We start from the raw sequence: 18,029 nt of genomic DNA on the forward strand, positions 1-18,029 counted from the left end.
CTGGACCAAATACAAACAACATGGGAAGGTTATTAAAGGCAAACATACTGGTAGACCAAGGAAGACATCAAAGCGTCAAGACAGAAAACTTAAAGCAATATGTCTCAAAAATGGGAGGAGACTGGAGTCAACGTCTGTGACCGAACTGTAAGAAACCGCCTAAAGAAAATGGGATTTACATACAGAAAAGCTAAACGAAAGGCATCATTAACACCTAAACAGAAAAAAACAAGGTTACAATGGGCTAAGGAAAAGCAATTGTGGACTGTGGATGACTGGATGAAAGTCATATTCAGTGATGAATCTCGAATCTGCATTGGGCAAGGTGATGATGCTGGAACTTTTGTTTGCTGCCTTTCCAATGAGATTTATAAAGATGACTGCCTGAAGAGAACATGTAAATTTCCACAGTCATTGATGATATGGGGCTGCATGTCAGGTAAAGGCACTGGGGAGATGGCTGTCATTACATCATCAATAAATGCACAAGTTTATGTTGATATTTTGGACAATTGAAAGGATGTTTGGGGATGATGAAATCATTTTTCAAGATGATAATGCATCTTGCCATAGAGCAAAAACTGCAAAAACATTCCTTGCAAAAAGACACATAGGGTCAATGTCATGGCATAGGGTCAATGTCAATGAGCAGATCTGATTTGATGCAGGTGTTAATTTGGGGGATGAAAATTTACAGGGTGATTCCATAATTTTTTCCTCAGAATTGAGTGATTCCATATTTTTTTCCTCTGCTTGGTCTAAAAAAGTAACCGTTACTGACTGCCACAATCTTTTTTTCTTGATTTCTTATAGTGTTTCTTAAAGCCAGAAAGTTGCCATTTGAAATGACTTTAGTTTTGTGTCATGTCTGTGATCTGCTTTTTTTCTACAAAATTAAACAACTGAATGAACATCCTCTGAGGCCGGTGATTCCATAATTTTTGCCAGGGGTTGTATAACCCCAATTCCAATGAAGTTGGGACATTGTGTAAAATGTAAATAAAAACAGAATACATTGATTTGAAAATCCTCTTCAACCTATATTCAATTGAATACAGCACAAAGGCAAGATATTTAATGTTCATACTGATAAACTTATTGTTTTTATGCAAATATTTGTTCATTTTGAAATGGATGCCTGCAACACATTTCAAAACGCTGGGACAGTGGTATGTTTGCCACTGTGTTACATCACCTTTCCTTCTAACAACATTCAATAAGTGTTTGGGAACTGAGGACACTAATTGTTGAAGCTTTGTAGGTGGAATTCTTTCCCATTCTTGCTTGATGCACGACTTCATTTGTTCAACAGTCCGGGGTCTCCGTTGTCGTATTTTCTGCTTCATAATGCCCCACACATTTTCAATGGGTGACAGGTCTGGACTGCAAGCAGGCCAGTCTAGTACCCACACTCTTTTCTTGAAGCCATGTTGTTGTAACACGTGCAGAATGTGGCTTGGCATTGTCTTGCTGAAATAAGCAGGTGACGTCCCTGAAAAGACTGAAAAATCCCTGAAAAAGCTGCTTAGATGGCAGCATGTGTTGCTCCAAAACCGGGATGTACCTTTCAGCATTGATGGTGCCATCACAGATGTGTAAGTTGCCCATGACATGGGCCCTAACACATCCACATACCATCACAGATGCTGGTTTTTGAACTTTGCGCTGGTAACAATCTGGATGGTCTTTTTCCTCTTTTGTCCGGAGGACCTGACGTCCATGATTTCCAAAAACAATTTGATATGTGGACTCATCAGACCACAGCACACTTTTCCACTTTGTGTCTGTCCATTTCAAATGAGCTCAGGCTCAGAGAAGGTGGCGGCATTTCTGGATGTTGTTGATGTATGGCTTTCACTTTGCATGGTAGAGTTTTAATTTGCACTTGTAGATGTAGCGACAAACTGTGTTAACTGACAATGGTTTTCTGAAGTGTTCCTGAGCCCACATGGTAAGATCCTTTACACAATGATGTTGGTTTTTAATGCAGTGCCACCTGAAGGATCAAAGGTCACGGGCATTCAATGTATACTGCAGCATACTGCAGCAATGAAATTGAATGCAGTGCAGCAGGGTTTAATTGTGCACACATCAGACAAGAACGCTTGTCACGCTCTGTTAAGGATCACCACTATCAAGATGGATCAACACGGTCAGCTGCAACCTCCACGTCATGAGGCGAAATGACGGTGGTGCATGACATTCGTTGAAAATTTTTTGACAGCCAAAAACATGATCCACGAAAATCATGAATATCACGCACCAACACACACTATTAAGAAACCTATTCAGATGCATTGTGTCATGTTAAGAATGTCAGGAATGTGCTAAGAATGACGCAAATATGACATTCATAACGCCTCTTGCCTATGTGTAAACGCACCTTAAAAAGCAATGATAAATTGTGCATAGCAGAGATAACCAATGTTCTGTGAAAATTATCTGAAAAAGACTTCAGAAACCGAAAAAGCTGAAAAAAAAAAAAAAAACCTGACAGCACCACAAAAAAACCTTTGACTCAAGTGCATAAACTAAACACATACTCTTGACCTTTGATTACATCTAATTTAGCTTAGAAAAAGCCACTTCTAACAGGACTTTGACCTTGAAAATTTTTGTCAAGGTAAAAATTTTTGGAATTGGAAAGTAGCGTTGGCAGAGGTTTGCGCTCTATGAGCTCTAGTGCATTGTTGAATTTAATTATACAGTTATGAACAGATGGTAATGAATATTATATTCCATTTCTGCTCATAAATACCCCAAAATCCTACACACTGGAGCTTTAAAGTGTAAAATAAATTAGGTGTTACTCACTGCTGAGTTGAGGCAGGGAGCTGTGGTCCTGGGAAACTTTCTTATTCTGCTGAGATTGTTGCCTGCCTGTAGTACCAAGTCTCTCCTCTAGGGTGTAGTCTTCTATGTAGTCCACTGGTATCTCCAATTCTAAGTCCTCATAAGGCAGACCTGGTCGCACTGTGATGCATAATAATAGTTAAAGTAACGGTATGACTCACATACAGTAGTGTTCAGAATAATAGTAGTGCTATGTGACTAAAAGATTAATCCAGGTTTTGAGTATACGAGGTCTGTTAGAAAAGTATCGGACCTTTTTATCTTTTGCAAAAACCTGATGGATTTGAATCACGTGCTTGCATCAGCCAACCTTGAACCTTCGTGCGCATGTGTGAATTTTTTCAATTGCGTCATTTGCTGGTAAGCAGCCTTTGTGTGAGGACGTGTAGTGCGCTCGGCGGATTTTCATTGCAAGGAAAAAGATGGAACGACTGGAGCAGCACCGCATCAAATTTTGCCAGAAACTGGGCGACAGCCAGGTGGAAACCATTCAGATGATTCAGGCGGCTTTCAGTGACTTTTCAGTCGTGTGACTATCTCAGAAATTGTGGAAGAGGTGGGCATGTCACAGCATGTCCTGTGAGACTTCAACAGGAAGGTGCTTTTGCTCCATCGTCAGCAGCTTCGTGCCGAAGGCTTCTGCATGAATTTTGCCGCCACTCTTTTCATAGCCAAATCTTCTGTCACAGTGGAATGTGCCGAAAAAGTGCTGATGTCCACCTCTTCCGCAATTTCTCGGATAGTCACACGACGGTCCTGCATCACCACAGCGTTCACTTTGGAAATGATCTGGTCATTTCAGCATGTTGATGGCCGACCAGAGCGCGGCGCACTCTGTTAACTGACAATGGTTTTCTGAAGTGTTCCTGAGCCCACATGGCAAGATCCTTTACACAATGATGTTGGTTTTTAATGCAGTGCCACCTGAAGGATCAAAGGTCATGGGCATTCAATGTTAGTTTTTGGCCTTGTTGCTTACGTGTAGAAAGTTCTCCAGATCCTCTGAATCTTCTGATTATATTATGGAATGTAGATAATGGAATCCCTAAATTCCTTGCAACTGAATGTTGAGAAACATTGTTTTTAAACTGCTGGACTATTTTTTCACGCAGCTGTTCACTAAGTGGTGCTCCTCGCCCCATCTTTGCTTGTGAATGGCTGAAACTTTTGGGGATGCTCCTTTTATACCGAATCATGACACTCACAATTAGTGTCCTCAGTTCCCACTTATTGAGTGTTGGTAGAAGGAAAGGTGATGTAACACAGTGGTAAACATACTACTGTTCGAGCTTTTTTGAAACGTGTTGCAGGCATCCATTTCACAATAAGCAAATATCTGCACAAAAACAACAAAGTTTATCAGTTTGACCATTGAATATCTTGTCTTTGTGGTGTATTCAACTGAACATAGGTTGAAGAGGATTTGCAAATCATTGTATTCTGTTTTTATTTACATTTCACACAACGTCTCAACTTCATTAGAATTGGGGTTGCATTTGAGAATGTTATGTAGGATGGTATCCTATACTGAATGACAAAGTTTGATCCGGATCTGATCCGGTGTCACAGATTTTTGTCCCCCCAAAAAGCGGTCCGACCTGCCTCCACTGCGCATGCATCATTTCAGAGCTCAGCAGCTTATCTGAGATGAACTCTCTTCACCCAAAGCGATCAAAGGGAATAATGGGATTATTGTCCATCAGATGACAAGATAAAACCTCTTAAATTATTCTAAAGTCGGTTTTAAGCAGAAACGAGGTTGTTTTAAGCAGAAACGAGGTGATAATTGGTGACGCTTTGAAATGACAGAGGTGCAGTGAACACAGCAGGAGCAGCTCGTCATAGCAGTCGCGCTCTGATCGCTTCCTCCGTCCTTTATTATGAAATAATGCTGAATTCATGTGGAAATGATTGTTGTACAAAAGCTTCAGATATCTGTCGCTGAGATAGATGATGACTGGAGTGTAGTTTTAAGCAGAAACGAGGCGATAATCTGTGATATACTGCCGACGCTCTGAAATGACGCATGCGCAGTGAAGGCAGGGCGGACCGTTTTTAAGGTGGTACCGTTCGGTCTGCGACACCGGATTGTGGATTTTGTGGCCATTTAAATTTAATATTGAAATCCCATTTGGTGCACATTTTGCATTATATCTCAAACAAAAGTGCCTAAATCACTCTAATGTTTCTGTTATGGATTAATCTACACCACCAAAATTGGATGGAGGTTCCAATTTTAGGCCTGTTTTTCTGTCTAACAGTTATCAGTTGAAAACCAAGTGCTAATGCTATGTTTACACATAATGACGGCACGTCATGAATGCCACGAAGTATACAGTCTTGGCCGCTGATCACGAATGTGATGATTCGGGGCAGAGATGTCAGGTGTCCTCATGAACTGCTACAACCTGTTACCATGCATTACAATTAATGGCACGCATTGCTGAAGAATTATCAGGAACCATTGCGCACGGTCAAGAACAATGTTCCATGTTGTTGCCCGCTGTTGCTCACTATCACGCGTAACAGCGCACGTTGTACACACACACACACACACACACACACACATTCAGCTGCTGAACAATTCAGATTGCTCCAGTTTTTCCTCAACAGCCACAGCAGAAGAACTCTGTGACTGCATGCTTCGTTGGGCTCTGTGCCACGGAGTGGCGTAGAGAGGAGGAGGAGACAGCGAGAGCCACGTGTGGCTTCATGCGGCTCTCATCTCACTCATTTTCCCACACATCAGGCACATGCAGCAGGTGGAACACCTGCAGGAGTGCGCTGAGGAGCACTGGAACGAGACTTTTAGCTGACTTGGTGTCACTGTCCTCCTTCAGCATACTGCAGCAATGAAATTGAATGCAGTGCAGCAGGGTTTAATTGTGCGCACGTCAGAAAAAAACGCTGTCACGCTCTTTTAAGGATCACCACTATCAAGACGGATCAACACGGTCAGCTGCAACCTCCATGTCATGAAGCGAAATGACGGTGGTGTATGACATTCGTTGAAAATTTTTTGACAGCCAAAAACATGATTCACAAAAATCACGAATATCACGCACCAACACACACTATTAAGAAACCTATTCAGATGCACTGTGTCACGTTAAGAATGTCAGCAATGTGCCAAGAATGACGCAAATATGACATTCATAACGCGTCTTGCCTATGTGTAAACGCACCTTAAAAAGCAATGATAAATTGTGCATAGCAGAGATAACCAATGTTCTGTGAAAATTATCTGAAAAAGACTTCAGAAACTGATAAAGCTGAAAAAAACCTGACAGCACCACAAAAAAACCTTTGACTCAAGTGCATAAACTAAACACATACTCTTGACCTTTGATTACATCTAATTTAGCTTAGGAAAAGCCACTTCTAACAGGACTTTGACCTTGAAAATTTTTTCCAAGGTAAAAATTTGTGGAATTGGAAAATAGCGTTGGCAGAGGTTTGCGCTCTATGAGCTCTAGTTCATTGTTGAATTTAATTATACAGTTATGAACAGATGGTAATTAATATTATATTCCATTTCTGCTCATAAATACCCCAAAATCCTACACACTGGAGCTTTAAAGTGTAAAATAAATTAGGTGTTACTCACTGCTGAGTTGAGGTAGGGAGCTGTGGTCCTGGGAAACTTTCTTATTCTGCTGAGATTGTTGCCTGCCTGTAGTACCAAGTCTCTCCTCTAGGGTGTAGTCTTCTATGTAGTCCACTGGTATCTCCAATTCTAAGTCCTCATAAGGCAGACCTGGTCGCACTGTGATGCATAATAATAGTTAAAGTAACGGTATGACTCACATACAGTAGTGTTCAGAATAATAGTAGTGCTATGTGACTAAAAGATTAATCCAAGTTTTGAGTATACGAGGTCTGTTAGAAAAGTATCGGACCTTTTTATCTTTTGCAAAAACCTGATGGATTTGAATCACGTGTGCTTTTATCAGCCAACCTTGAACCTTCGTGCGCATGCGTGAATTTTTTCACGCCTGTCGATTGCGTCATTTGCTGGTAAGCAGCCTTTGTGTGAGGACGTGTAGTGCGCTCGGCGGATTTTCATTGCAAGGAAAAAGACAAAATGACTGGAGCAGCGCTACATCAAATTTTTCCAGAAACTGGGCGACAGCCAGGTGGAAACCATTCGGATGATTCAGACGGCTTTCAGTGACTTTTCTGTTGTGTGACTATCTGAGAAATTGTGGAAGAGGTGGGCATGTCACAGCATTTCCTGTGAGACTTCAACATGAAGGTGCTTTTGCTCCATCGTCAGCAGCTTCGTGCCGAAGGCTTCTGCATGAATTTTGCCGCCACTCTTTTTATGGCTAAATCTTCTGTCACAATGGAATGTGCCAAAAAAGTGCTGATGTCCACCTCTTCCGCAATTTCTCGGATAGTCCCGCATCACCACAGCGTTCACTTTGGAAATGATCTGGTCATGTCAGCATGTTGATGGCCGACCGGAGCGCGCCTCGCTCTCCACCATTGTGCGGTTGTACCACTCCTTAATCTGTGTGATGCCCACAGCATCGTCACCGAAAGCCGTCTGAATCATCCGAATGGTTTCCACCTGGCTGTCGCCCAGTTTCTGGCAAAATTTGATGCGGTGCTGCTCCAGTCATTCCGTCTTTTTCCTTGCAATGAAAATCCGCCGAGCGCACTACACGTCCTCACACAAAGGCTGCTTACCAGCAAATGACGCAATCGACAGGCGTGAAAAAATTCATGCATGCGCACAAAGGTTCAAGGTTGGCTGATGCAAGCACACGTGATTCAAATCCATCAGGTTTTTGCAAAAAATAAAAAGGTCCAATACTTTTCTAACAGACCTCGTGTTTCTTATTGTTAAATGGGAAACAAGATACCAGTAGATTCTCACAAATCCAACACCAAGAATTCATGATATGCACACTGTTAAGGCTATGAAATTGGGCTATTAGTAAAAAAAGTAAAAAAAAAGGGGGTGTTCACAATAATAGCAGTGTGGCATTCAGTCAGTGAGTTTGTCAATTTTGTGGAACAAACAGGTGTGAATCAGGTGTCCCCTATTTAAGGATGAAGCCAGCACCTGTTGAACATGCTTTTCTCTTTGAAAGCCTGAGGAAAATGGGACATTCAAGACATTGTTCAGAAGAACAGCGTAGTTTGATTAAAAGTTGATTGGAGAGGGGAAAGCTTATACGCAGGTGCAAAAAATTATAGGCTGTTCATCTACAATGATCTCCAATGCTTTAAAATGGACCAAAAAAACAGAGACGCGTGGAAGAAAACGGAAAACAACCATCAAAATGGATAGAAGAATAACCAGAATGGCAAAGGCTCACCCATTGATCAGCTCCAGGATGATCAAAGAGTCTGGAGTTACCTGTAAGTGCTGTGACAGTTAGAAGACGCCGGTGTGAAGCTAATTTATGTGTAAGAATCCCCCACAAAGTCCCTCTGTTAAATAAAACATGTGCAGAAGAGTTTACAATTTGCCAATGAACACATAAGAGAAATGAGAAATGGAGAAATGGAGGAATATTTTGTGGACTGATGAGAGTAAAATTGTTCTTTTTGGGTCAAAGGGCCACAGACAGTTTGTGAGACGACCCCCAAACTCTGAATTCAAGCCACAGTTCAATCAATCAATCAATCAATTTTTTTATATAGCGCCAAATCACAACAAACAGTTGCCCCAAGGCGCTTTATATTGCAAGGCAAGGCCATACAATAATTATGTAAAACCCCAACGGTCAAAACGACCCCCTGTGAGCAAGCACTTGGCTACAGTGGGAAGGAAAAACTCCCTTTTAACAGGAAGAAACCTCCAGCAGAACCAGGCTCAGGGAGGGGCAGTCTTCTGCTGGGACTGGTTGGGGCTGAGGGAGAGAACCAGGAAAAAGACATGCTGTGGAGGGGAGCAGAGATCGATCACTAATGATTAAATGCAGAGTGGTGCATACAGAGCAAAAAGAGAAAGAAACAGTGCATCATGGGAACCCCCCAGCAGTCTACGTCTATAGCAGCATAACTAAGGGATGGTTCAGGGTCACCTGATCCAGCCCTAACTATAAGCTTTAGCACAAAGGAAAGTTTTAAGCCTAATCTTAAAAGTAGAGAGGGTGTCTGTCTCCCTGATCTGAATTGGGAGCTGGTTCCACAGGAGAGGAGCCTGAAAGCTGAAGGCTCTGCCTCCCATTCTACTCTTACAAACCCTAGGAACTACAAGTAAGCCTGCAGTCTGAGAGCAAAGCGCTCTATTGGGGTGATATGGTACTACGAGGTCCCTAAGATAAGATGGGACCTGATTATTCAAAACCTTATAAGTAAGAAGAAGAATTTTAAATTCTATTCTAGAATTAACAGGAAGCCAATGAAGAGAGGCCAATATGGGTGAGATATGCTCTCTCCTTCTAGTCCCCGTCAGTACTCTAGCTGCAGCATTTTGAATTAACTGAAGGCTTTTTAGGGAACTTTTAGGACAACCTGATAATAATGAATTACAATAGTCCAGCCTAGAGGAAATAAATGCATGAATTAGTTTTTCAGCATCACTCTGAGACAAGACCTTTCTGATTTTAGAGATATTGCGTAAATGCAAAAAAGCAGTCCTACATATTTGTTTAATATGCGCTTTGAATGACATATCCTGATCAAAAATGACTCCAAGATTTCTCACAGTATTACTAGAGGTCAGGGTAATGCCATCCAGAGTAAGGATCTGGTTAGACACCATGTTTCTAAGATTTGTGGGGCCAAGTACAATAACTTCAGTTTTATCTGAGTTTAAAAGCAGGAAATTAGAGGTCATCCATGTCTTTATGTCTGTAAGACAATCCTGCAGTTTAGCTAATTGGTGTGTGTCCTCTGGCTTCATGGATAGATAAAGCTGGGTATCATCTGCGTAACAATGAAAATTTAAGCAATACCGTCTAATAATACTGCCTAAGGGAAGCATGTATAAAGTGAATAAAATTGGTCCTAGCACAGAACCTTGTGGAACTCCATAATTAACTTTAGTCTGTGAAGAAGATTCCCCATTTACATGAACAAATTGTAATCTATTAGACAAATATGATTCAAACCACTGCAGCGCAGTGCCTTTAATACCTATGGCATGCTCTAATCTCTGTAATAAAATTTTATGGTCAACTGTATCAAAAGCAGCACTGAGGTCTAACAGAACAAGCACAGAGATGAGTCCACTGTCCGAGGCCATAAGAAGATCATTTGTAACCTTCACTAATGCTGTTTCTGTACTATGATGAATTCTAAAACCTGACTGAAACTCTTCAAATAGACCATTCCTCTGCAGATGATCAGTTAGCTGTTTTACAACTACCCTTTCAAGAATTTTTGAGAGAAAAGGAAGGTTGGAGATTGGCCTATAATTAGCTAAGATAGCTGGGTCAAGTGATGGCTTTTTAAGTAATGGTTTAATTACTGCCACCTTAAAAGCCTGTGGTACATAGCCAACTAACAAAGATAGATTGATCATATTTAAGATCGAAGCATTAAATAATGGTAGGGCTTCCTTGAGCAGCCTGGTAGGAATGGGGTCTAATAAACATGTTGATGGTTTGGATGAAGTAACTAATGAAAATAACTCAGACAGAACAATCGGAGAGAAAGAGTCTAACCAAATACCGGCATCACTGAAAGCAGCCAAAGATAACGATACGTCTTTGGGATGGTTATGAGTAATTTTTTCTCTAATAGTTAAAATTTTGTTAGCAAAGAAAGTCATGAAGTCATTACTAGTTAAAGTTAATGGAATACTCAGCTCAATAGAGCTCTGACTCTTTGTCAGCCTGGCTACAGTGCTGAAAAGAAACCTGGGGTTGTTCTTATTTTCTTCAATTAGTGATGAGTAGAAAGATGTCCTAGCTTTACGGAGGGCTTTTTTATAGAGCAACAGACTCTTTTTCCAGGCTAAGTGAAGATCTTCTAAATTAGTGAGACGCCATTTCCTCTCCAACTTACAGGTTATCTGCTTTAAGCTACGAGTTTGTGAGTTATACCACGGAGTCAGGCACTTCTGATTTAAAGCTCTCTTTTTTAGAGGAGCTACAGCATCCAAAGTTGTCTTCAATGAGGATGTAAAACTATTGACAAGATACTCTATCTCACTTACAGAGTTTAGGTAGCTACTCTGCACTGTGTTGGTATATGGCATTAGAGAACATAAAGAAGGAATCATATCCTTAAACCTAGTTACAGCGCTTTCTGAAAGACTTCTAGTGTAATGAAACTTATTCCCCACTGCTGGGTAGTCCATCAGTGAAGACAGTGAAGCATGGTGGTGCAAGCATCATGATATGGGCATGTTTCTCCTACTATGGTGTTTGGCCTATATATTGCATACCAGGTATCATGGATCAGTTTGGATATGTCAGAATACTTGAAGAGGTCATGTTACCTTATGCTGAAGAGGACATGCCCTTGAAATGGGTGTTTCAACAAGACAATGACCCCAAGCACACTAGTAACCGAGCAAAATCTTGTGGGGTGACATCAAAAAAGCTGTTTCTGAAGCAAAACCAAGAAATGTGAATGAATTGTGGAATGTTGTTAAAGAATCTTGGAGTGGAATAACAGCTGAAAGGTGCCACAAGTTGGTTGACTCCATGCCTCGCAGATGTGAAGAAATCATGAAAAACTGTGGTTATACAACTAAATACTTTAGTGATTCACAGGATTGCTAAAAAAGCAGTTTGAACATAATAGTTTTGAGTTTGTAGCATCAACAGCAGATGCTACTATTATTGTGAACACTCCCTTTTCTACTTTTTTTTTTTTTAACTAATAGCCCAATTTCATAGCCTTAAGAGTGTGCATATCATGAATGCTTGGTCTTGTTGAGTTTGTGAGAATCTACTGAATCTACTGGTACCTTGTTTCCCATGTAACAATAAGAAATATACGCAAAACCTGGATTAATCTTTTTAGTCACATAGCACTACTATTATTCTGAACACTACTGTACAAGCACACTGACCAGATCAAAAATTGTCATGGTTTTGAGCTTGAAGTGTTTTTAAACTGTATTTTACCTGCTGGAACCATGGAAGCTCGTGCTTTGTGGCGATAAGTGGGCTGTGCAGATGCCAGATAAAGAGACAAGGCTTCCTGCAACAGCTGCCTGTCACGCTCTAGCTCTCTTTGACTGGCCTGGGAACGTGATGAGGTGCGGGTGTAACCAGTTCCTCCCCCTATCAGAGACCTCTCCACTTCATCTTGGTACGGATGCTGTGAATGAGAGAATTCAGTTACACAACAGGACATAGGAATGGACAGACAGACCTGCAAGGACACGGATTTCTAAATGCTGTCATACAGATGATGTGAGAATCCGTGTTGCTAATATGTTTTCCACTTACAGAAAAAAAGCAGATGCATTCATCAAAATTCTAAGTAAATCCACAAATACAGTGCCCTCCAGAAGCATTGGAACACTTGGTATTTCACACATTTTAAACTCAAATTGAAAGCAAATCTCTACAACTTGATATAAATTAATAAAAAAAAATCTAAAACCCAAGATGATGAGTTGCAAAAGTAATGGCACACTTTGGTATAATACCTGTGAATAATTCATTTTATTGCCAGTTTTCTTCAGACAGGTCAGGGGATGGATACATAAACATTTCCAAGTCACTGAATATGTCTTGGACTTTATTTACATCAGTTATGAAGAAATACAAGCAGTATGACACTCTACAGTAAATCTGTGTGGAGTAGACAGTTCTCAAAAACTGAGTGTGCAAGAAGCAGAAGAGTGAGGAAAGCCACCCAGACAACCCAGAAGAAGTTATCACCTTCTGTGGCTGTGACTGGAGAAATTGTGCACAGTGCAAATTTTGCATTTTGTATCCCCAGTTATACAGTTTCTTGATGAAGTGGTATAGAGGAGGTTTTTCTTTCATCAAAACACCACATCTAGATTTGCATCTCAGATGTACCTTCTGGCAAATTGTAGCTAAACTTTCAAGTCTCCTTTTAAAGATGTGTATGTGTGCACCTGGTGGTAAGTGTATGGGTCCATGGAGGCCGTCTGCATCCGCATTGGTGACTGAGGAGGTTCAACAATCATGTAGTCCACATAGTTGTCAGCAGGAAATGCAGACCCTGATTTAGGACTGTGGTGGAGGGGGATGTGTAGTTTAGACCTGGCAACACAAAGAACAAATGTGGATTAAAAATGGCTGAGCTGCACGTAATACTTGCACAAAACAGCACAGGATGGAATTATCAACAGGAGACGCTTGAACTGCTGAGTGTCCTGCTAAGGCTGAACATCATTTCATCCTCATTACTATGCAAATATATGCACCAGACAACCTTAAAATCTAATCAGCTCATCTATTCTGAAAGACGTACATACAGAGTATCAAGTGTAAGTCTACACTGAAACAGTTAATCTGTGGCAGAGAGAGTACAAGTGGTGTAAGTATCATATAATTACCATGTATTGTTTACATGTTACCATGTTCACAAGGGGAAAAAAATAACCTCATTAACATGCAAATATGTGCAGTAATCTCATCTACTCCAATTGGTTGTCCAAGTATCACGGTGCCTTGACACTTGGACACATTTTGGCTCCGCACTCTCGCGTACTTTGTCGTGGCAATGCCACCTACTGTGTTCCCAGCTGGATGCCGCACTTTGTACTGCTGGACGCTGCATATATAAAATAATTATTTTGTAGCAGATTAATCATTTTCTCTCAGAGTTTGGCTGTTGAAAACACCTCTAACTGCTCCCAGAATCACAGAGAACCGTTTCATCTGCACCTTTTTTTTTCTCGCTCTCTTTCCTGTGCTTCATGAAATGCAGAAAGCATTTGGAAGTGTCTAAAAGGTAATTATTTATAATATTTATATTGTAATAACTTGGTAAAACAGTTGTATGTTCATTCCTTCTTATGAGCAGCTGTAAAAGTATATTTATGACAGATTTAACACCTCGTTATAATTGTTCAGACGAGCTGTGCTGTGATGCGGTGCACTGACGCAATCACTCGCACTCACACACAGTGTTTTTTAATTGTTTGCGCAATGTTCACGTGAAGTTCACATAATTAATGCACGACAGAGATTTGGAACATTTCAAAATTTTCTTTGCGCACTTGCACGAAGTTTATAACAGTTTACAACGGTTTGTAACGAGTTTACTCTTCTGCACGCAGAGTGAGTGCAAGTCGTACAAGTCTCAAAGCACCTAAAGTAACAAGTTCCTACCATGCACTGTTGGTGAGTTATGATGTTCACAAAGTAAGAAATAACTTTATCCTCATTATCATGCAAATACATGCATCAAACCACCTGAAAACCTCAGTGTCACCCTTATATTGTTAATGAATTACCACATTTATAAGAATATGTCTAGACACACAGTGCAAAGTGATAGAACCTAAATAAAATGAGTGATGAGTACTCACTGAGAAGAAAAAGAAGAAGGCGGGCCGCGCTTTGAAGGATGAGTGGTGTGTGGAACTCTCTTCAGCTCCTTGGACAAAATATACTGAGTGATGTCATCCTGCCAGGAAAGTCCTGCACACACAAAACACCAGAGAGAGTGAGAGGGTGAGGAGAAGAACCATTAAGAAAAAGATGGAGAGCATGGGAGAGAGGGAGAGAGAGAGATGGAGAAAGAGTCTCAAATCAATATTGTTTTTAATCAGCGCTGTCAGCTGAAAGAGCTCACAGCTGTATGAACGCATGCCATCAACATACTGTAGCTGAGGTCAGAGGTCAAGTCATGTGGCCAAATTAAAGTCAATTTTAAAATCTAACAAAACAACAGCTTTCAAAAATCTTTTTGAAATGGAAAACCCACCACATGATGTCTTTGGGGTTATTCAGTAAAAAGTGAAAATCTTACAAATTTTGTGTCTTTTCTCAGCACTGATTTTGTTTTTTAATAAATTATTATTACATCATGCTGGGTTTTTTCCTCCCAATTTGCAAAATTTGGTGAATTGATGCAGGTGTTTTTTAGGCATTTATTGGTGTTGTCTTAATTTGAAGTGTTGTGGCCTTTCTCAGCTACTGCAGAAATATAGGGAAAATAGAAAATTAAGCAACAGCTGCTTGCGAGAATGCTGGGACTATAATGTGGAGATTTATATGTATCTTCTCACCCTGGATCATCAGCTGTTTGTGAGAATTCTGGGACTATAACGTGGAGATTAATATATATCTTCTCACCTTGAATCATCAGCTGTTTGAGGACCTCCTGCATTCTCGTTAGAACAGAAACGGACACCTGGTACTGGACCTGGTCCTGCTTCGAGCTATGACACTGACCAAACAGTCCATCTGGAATGGACACACACACACACACACACACACACACACACACACACACACACACACACACACACACACACACACACACACACACACACACACACACACAAAATACGCATCACCTACAACAAAATATTCATTTTTCTAAACATTTTCTTTCTTTTTTGGAAGGCTCTGCTCACTCTGTGATGTTTCTGCTGGTCTAATAACACACACCATGCCCCCACCCCCCTCCCACCCCAAATTTATCTGTAACACCTGCCTCCAATCACCTCATCACCTTCACTATTTCACCGTTTCCTTCACATTTGCCAGATTATCGTGGGTGATCAGCTTCTGGTTGTAGTATCTCCCCTGGAACTCGCGCCATGCTCATCACAGCTTATAAAGTCGAAAATTACAATAGCCAACTCAGAAACACAAAAAAGAAAGAACGAAAAAAGATCTGAACCTGTTTTGGGTTGGATTTTTTTGTTCATGAATTCAGTGCTCTGACTTGACTGACTTGAATACAGAATTACAGTCATGGCGTCCACCATCACAACTGTCGACACAGTGATATTACAAATGGCAAGTAATTACTTTTAACAAATTATCTACTTTTGTCAATATTAATGGTTGATATATATATATATATATATATATATATATATATATATATATATATATATATATATATATATATATATATATATATATATATATATATATATATATATACCTCACTGGCTAATATATATATAAGCCATATATTATGGCTAATATGTGTGTGTGTGTGTATATATATATATATATATATATATATATATATATATACATATATATATATATATATATATATATATATATATATATATATATATATATATGTAAGGATTAAACAACTCAAAGCCGTGCATTATACGGTTTGAATGCACGACGCGGAGTCTAAAACACCACAACACAGTTGAAGTGTCTTCAACAAGTGAGATAATTGACCGAACATTGCTCAACCTTGGATCAAATAGGCTCCATATAGTATTGAGCTCATATCAATGTGTGAATAATATGTAAAAAAAAAACAAAAAAAAACATTTGCAATAAACTGTACCATTATAACAAAGAGTTGCGCTGGATGTTTTTTGCTTAGTGTCTATAAGTAGATGATTCAGTACATTTGCCTCAGACACAGTGCCCCATTGCTCAGTAACTATAGCCCACACTGCAGCCCACAGCACTGAGTCACAGATGTGAAATGCAGCCCACGCGGTACGCGCATTATTGTGTTTGTTACAGTCCTTTTGTCAGGTTCTGAAGCTGTCATCAACAGCTTCCAATAAAATGAGCTCCAAGTTCCCAACACTAACCAAATATTTTCAGTGCTGCTTGCAAAACTGCTACTGTATCAAGATTTCAAATGGAATAATCCTTTTTGGGGTGGAACACAATATACAAAGAAATGTCCAAGTGCCTCGCTCGCAAATCACAGGGAAAAGGGAAAATTTAGACATAAAGTTTAACCACTGCTTTATGTTTTATACCTAGAATCACCTGAATTACACAGAGTACTGAAGTTATTCACAGGAATCCCCAGAATTCCTACTCTTCAACCCCAATTACGCCTATGGAAACATATTCCTGCCAATGACATTCAGAGGGCTCAATGAATCTATCTCTCATTTCAAAGTACACATTATTGTGGCATTAAGGAACCTCATCAGCAATACAGCCCTGTATACTACAGAAAAACATCACACAAAAACCCTTAAAAGTCATGTTAGTCAAAATGTTTCTCTCTCTATTACACTGAAAAAAATGCTACTTTGGATCAACTTAAAAAAAATTGATGTAATTTGTTACAGCTAATTTTTTTTAGTTTCTCACAATGTATATTTATGATTTTGTAAAGTGATTCCAGCAGATTTAAACTGGAAACCACAATTTTCCATTAGACCAATGTAAATAAGTACTTTGAATGAAGTGCACTGTTTCACTTTTTTCAGTGTATATATGGTTAAATACAGTGAGTGTTTCATGTTGTTTACTCAAAATTCCACGAAAATTACATCTAAAATAGCTTGTTATCTAGTGTTTAGCATGCTCTGAGACACACCCAATGAGCCGGTGCGCTGTGTGACACAACCAAACGATTTCTCAGGGAAAGACAGCCACATCTCATCTCGCTTCACCCAGTAGATCCATTCCATCGAAGGATGAGTGACAGAAACAGGTCATACAATCTAAAAATGTTTGGTTTTTTGTAGGCTGGATTATCACGTATGATTTGGGGCTAAAAATAATAATGTCTATTTTAAAGACACATTGTGACATATATTAGTTTGCTCACTAGGTGTATAATATAACCATTAAAAAAATAACTTGCAGATTCCAGGTGTTCGTCCAGTGCAGATCTTGGTTGATAATTCTCTCCCTCAAGCAAAATATTCAAATCAGGTATACAGTTTGACAGAAGAGATCTCAAAGGTAAAGTGTATCTTTTGAAATTTCTGGAATCCAGGTCATGTGCCACATCCAGTTAATCTTGGAGATAAAAAGGGCCCCAGTGCTATACTTACAGTACATATTATATATATAGCTGGGGCTACAGACTAAAATGTTAAAAATGCTTTACAATTGTAAAAATGTTCCTAACCACCTTATGTTAAAGTAGAAATGAGCCAAGATCACATGCAAAGTTTTCAAGAAGCTCTTGGAAGATAGAAGAAACATGACTTTGTTGGCCAATGACCCAATAGTTAAATTCTGAGTGCACATGCATAGCAGTGAGGAAATGTCATGGGACTAAGCATGAGCTCCAAACTCTGTTGCCGGCAAAGCATTAAATGCATATTCGTCCAAAACATGCCCAAGGAGTGGCTCTCCATGCAAGCTAAGGAG

At 39.9% G+C, this 18,029-nt stretch overlaps 1 protein-coding gene across 1 annotated transcript in view; it reads right to left on the reverse strand.

Annotated features, from left to right (window-relative positions):
- The window catches only part of ptprna (protein tyrosine phosphatase receptor type Na), a 64,718-nt gene that overhangs the window by 26,882 nt on the left and 19,807 nt on the right, over positions 1-18,029 (reverse strand). The window contains exons 3-8 of the mRNA XM_034185920.1: positions 15,051-15,161; positions 14,282-14,393; positions 12,860-13,007; positions 11,898-12,087; positions 6,457-6,622; positions 2,815-2,876 (exon numbers count right to left, since the gene is read on the reverse strand). Coding sequence (XP_034041811.1) covers positions 2,815-2,876; positions 6,457-6,622; positions 11,898-12,087; positions 12,860-13,007; positions 14,282-14,393; positions 15,051-15,161 — 789 coding nt within the window. The remainder of the gene's footprint in view (positions 1-2,814; positions 2,877-6,456; positions 6,623-11,897; positions 12,088-12,859; positions 13,008-14,281; positions 14,394-15,050; positions 15,162-18,029) is intronic.

The sequence above is a fragment of the Thalassophryne amazonica genome, chromosome 14 (assembly GCF_902500255.1).
Source record: "Thalassophryne amazonica chromosome 14, fThaAma1.1, whole genome shotgun sequence".
Lineage (NCBI taxonomy): Eukaryota > Metazoa > Chordata > Actinopteri > Batrachoidiformes > Batrachoididae > Thalassophryne > Thalassophryne amazonica.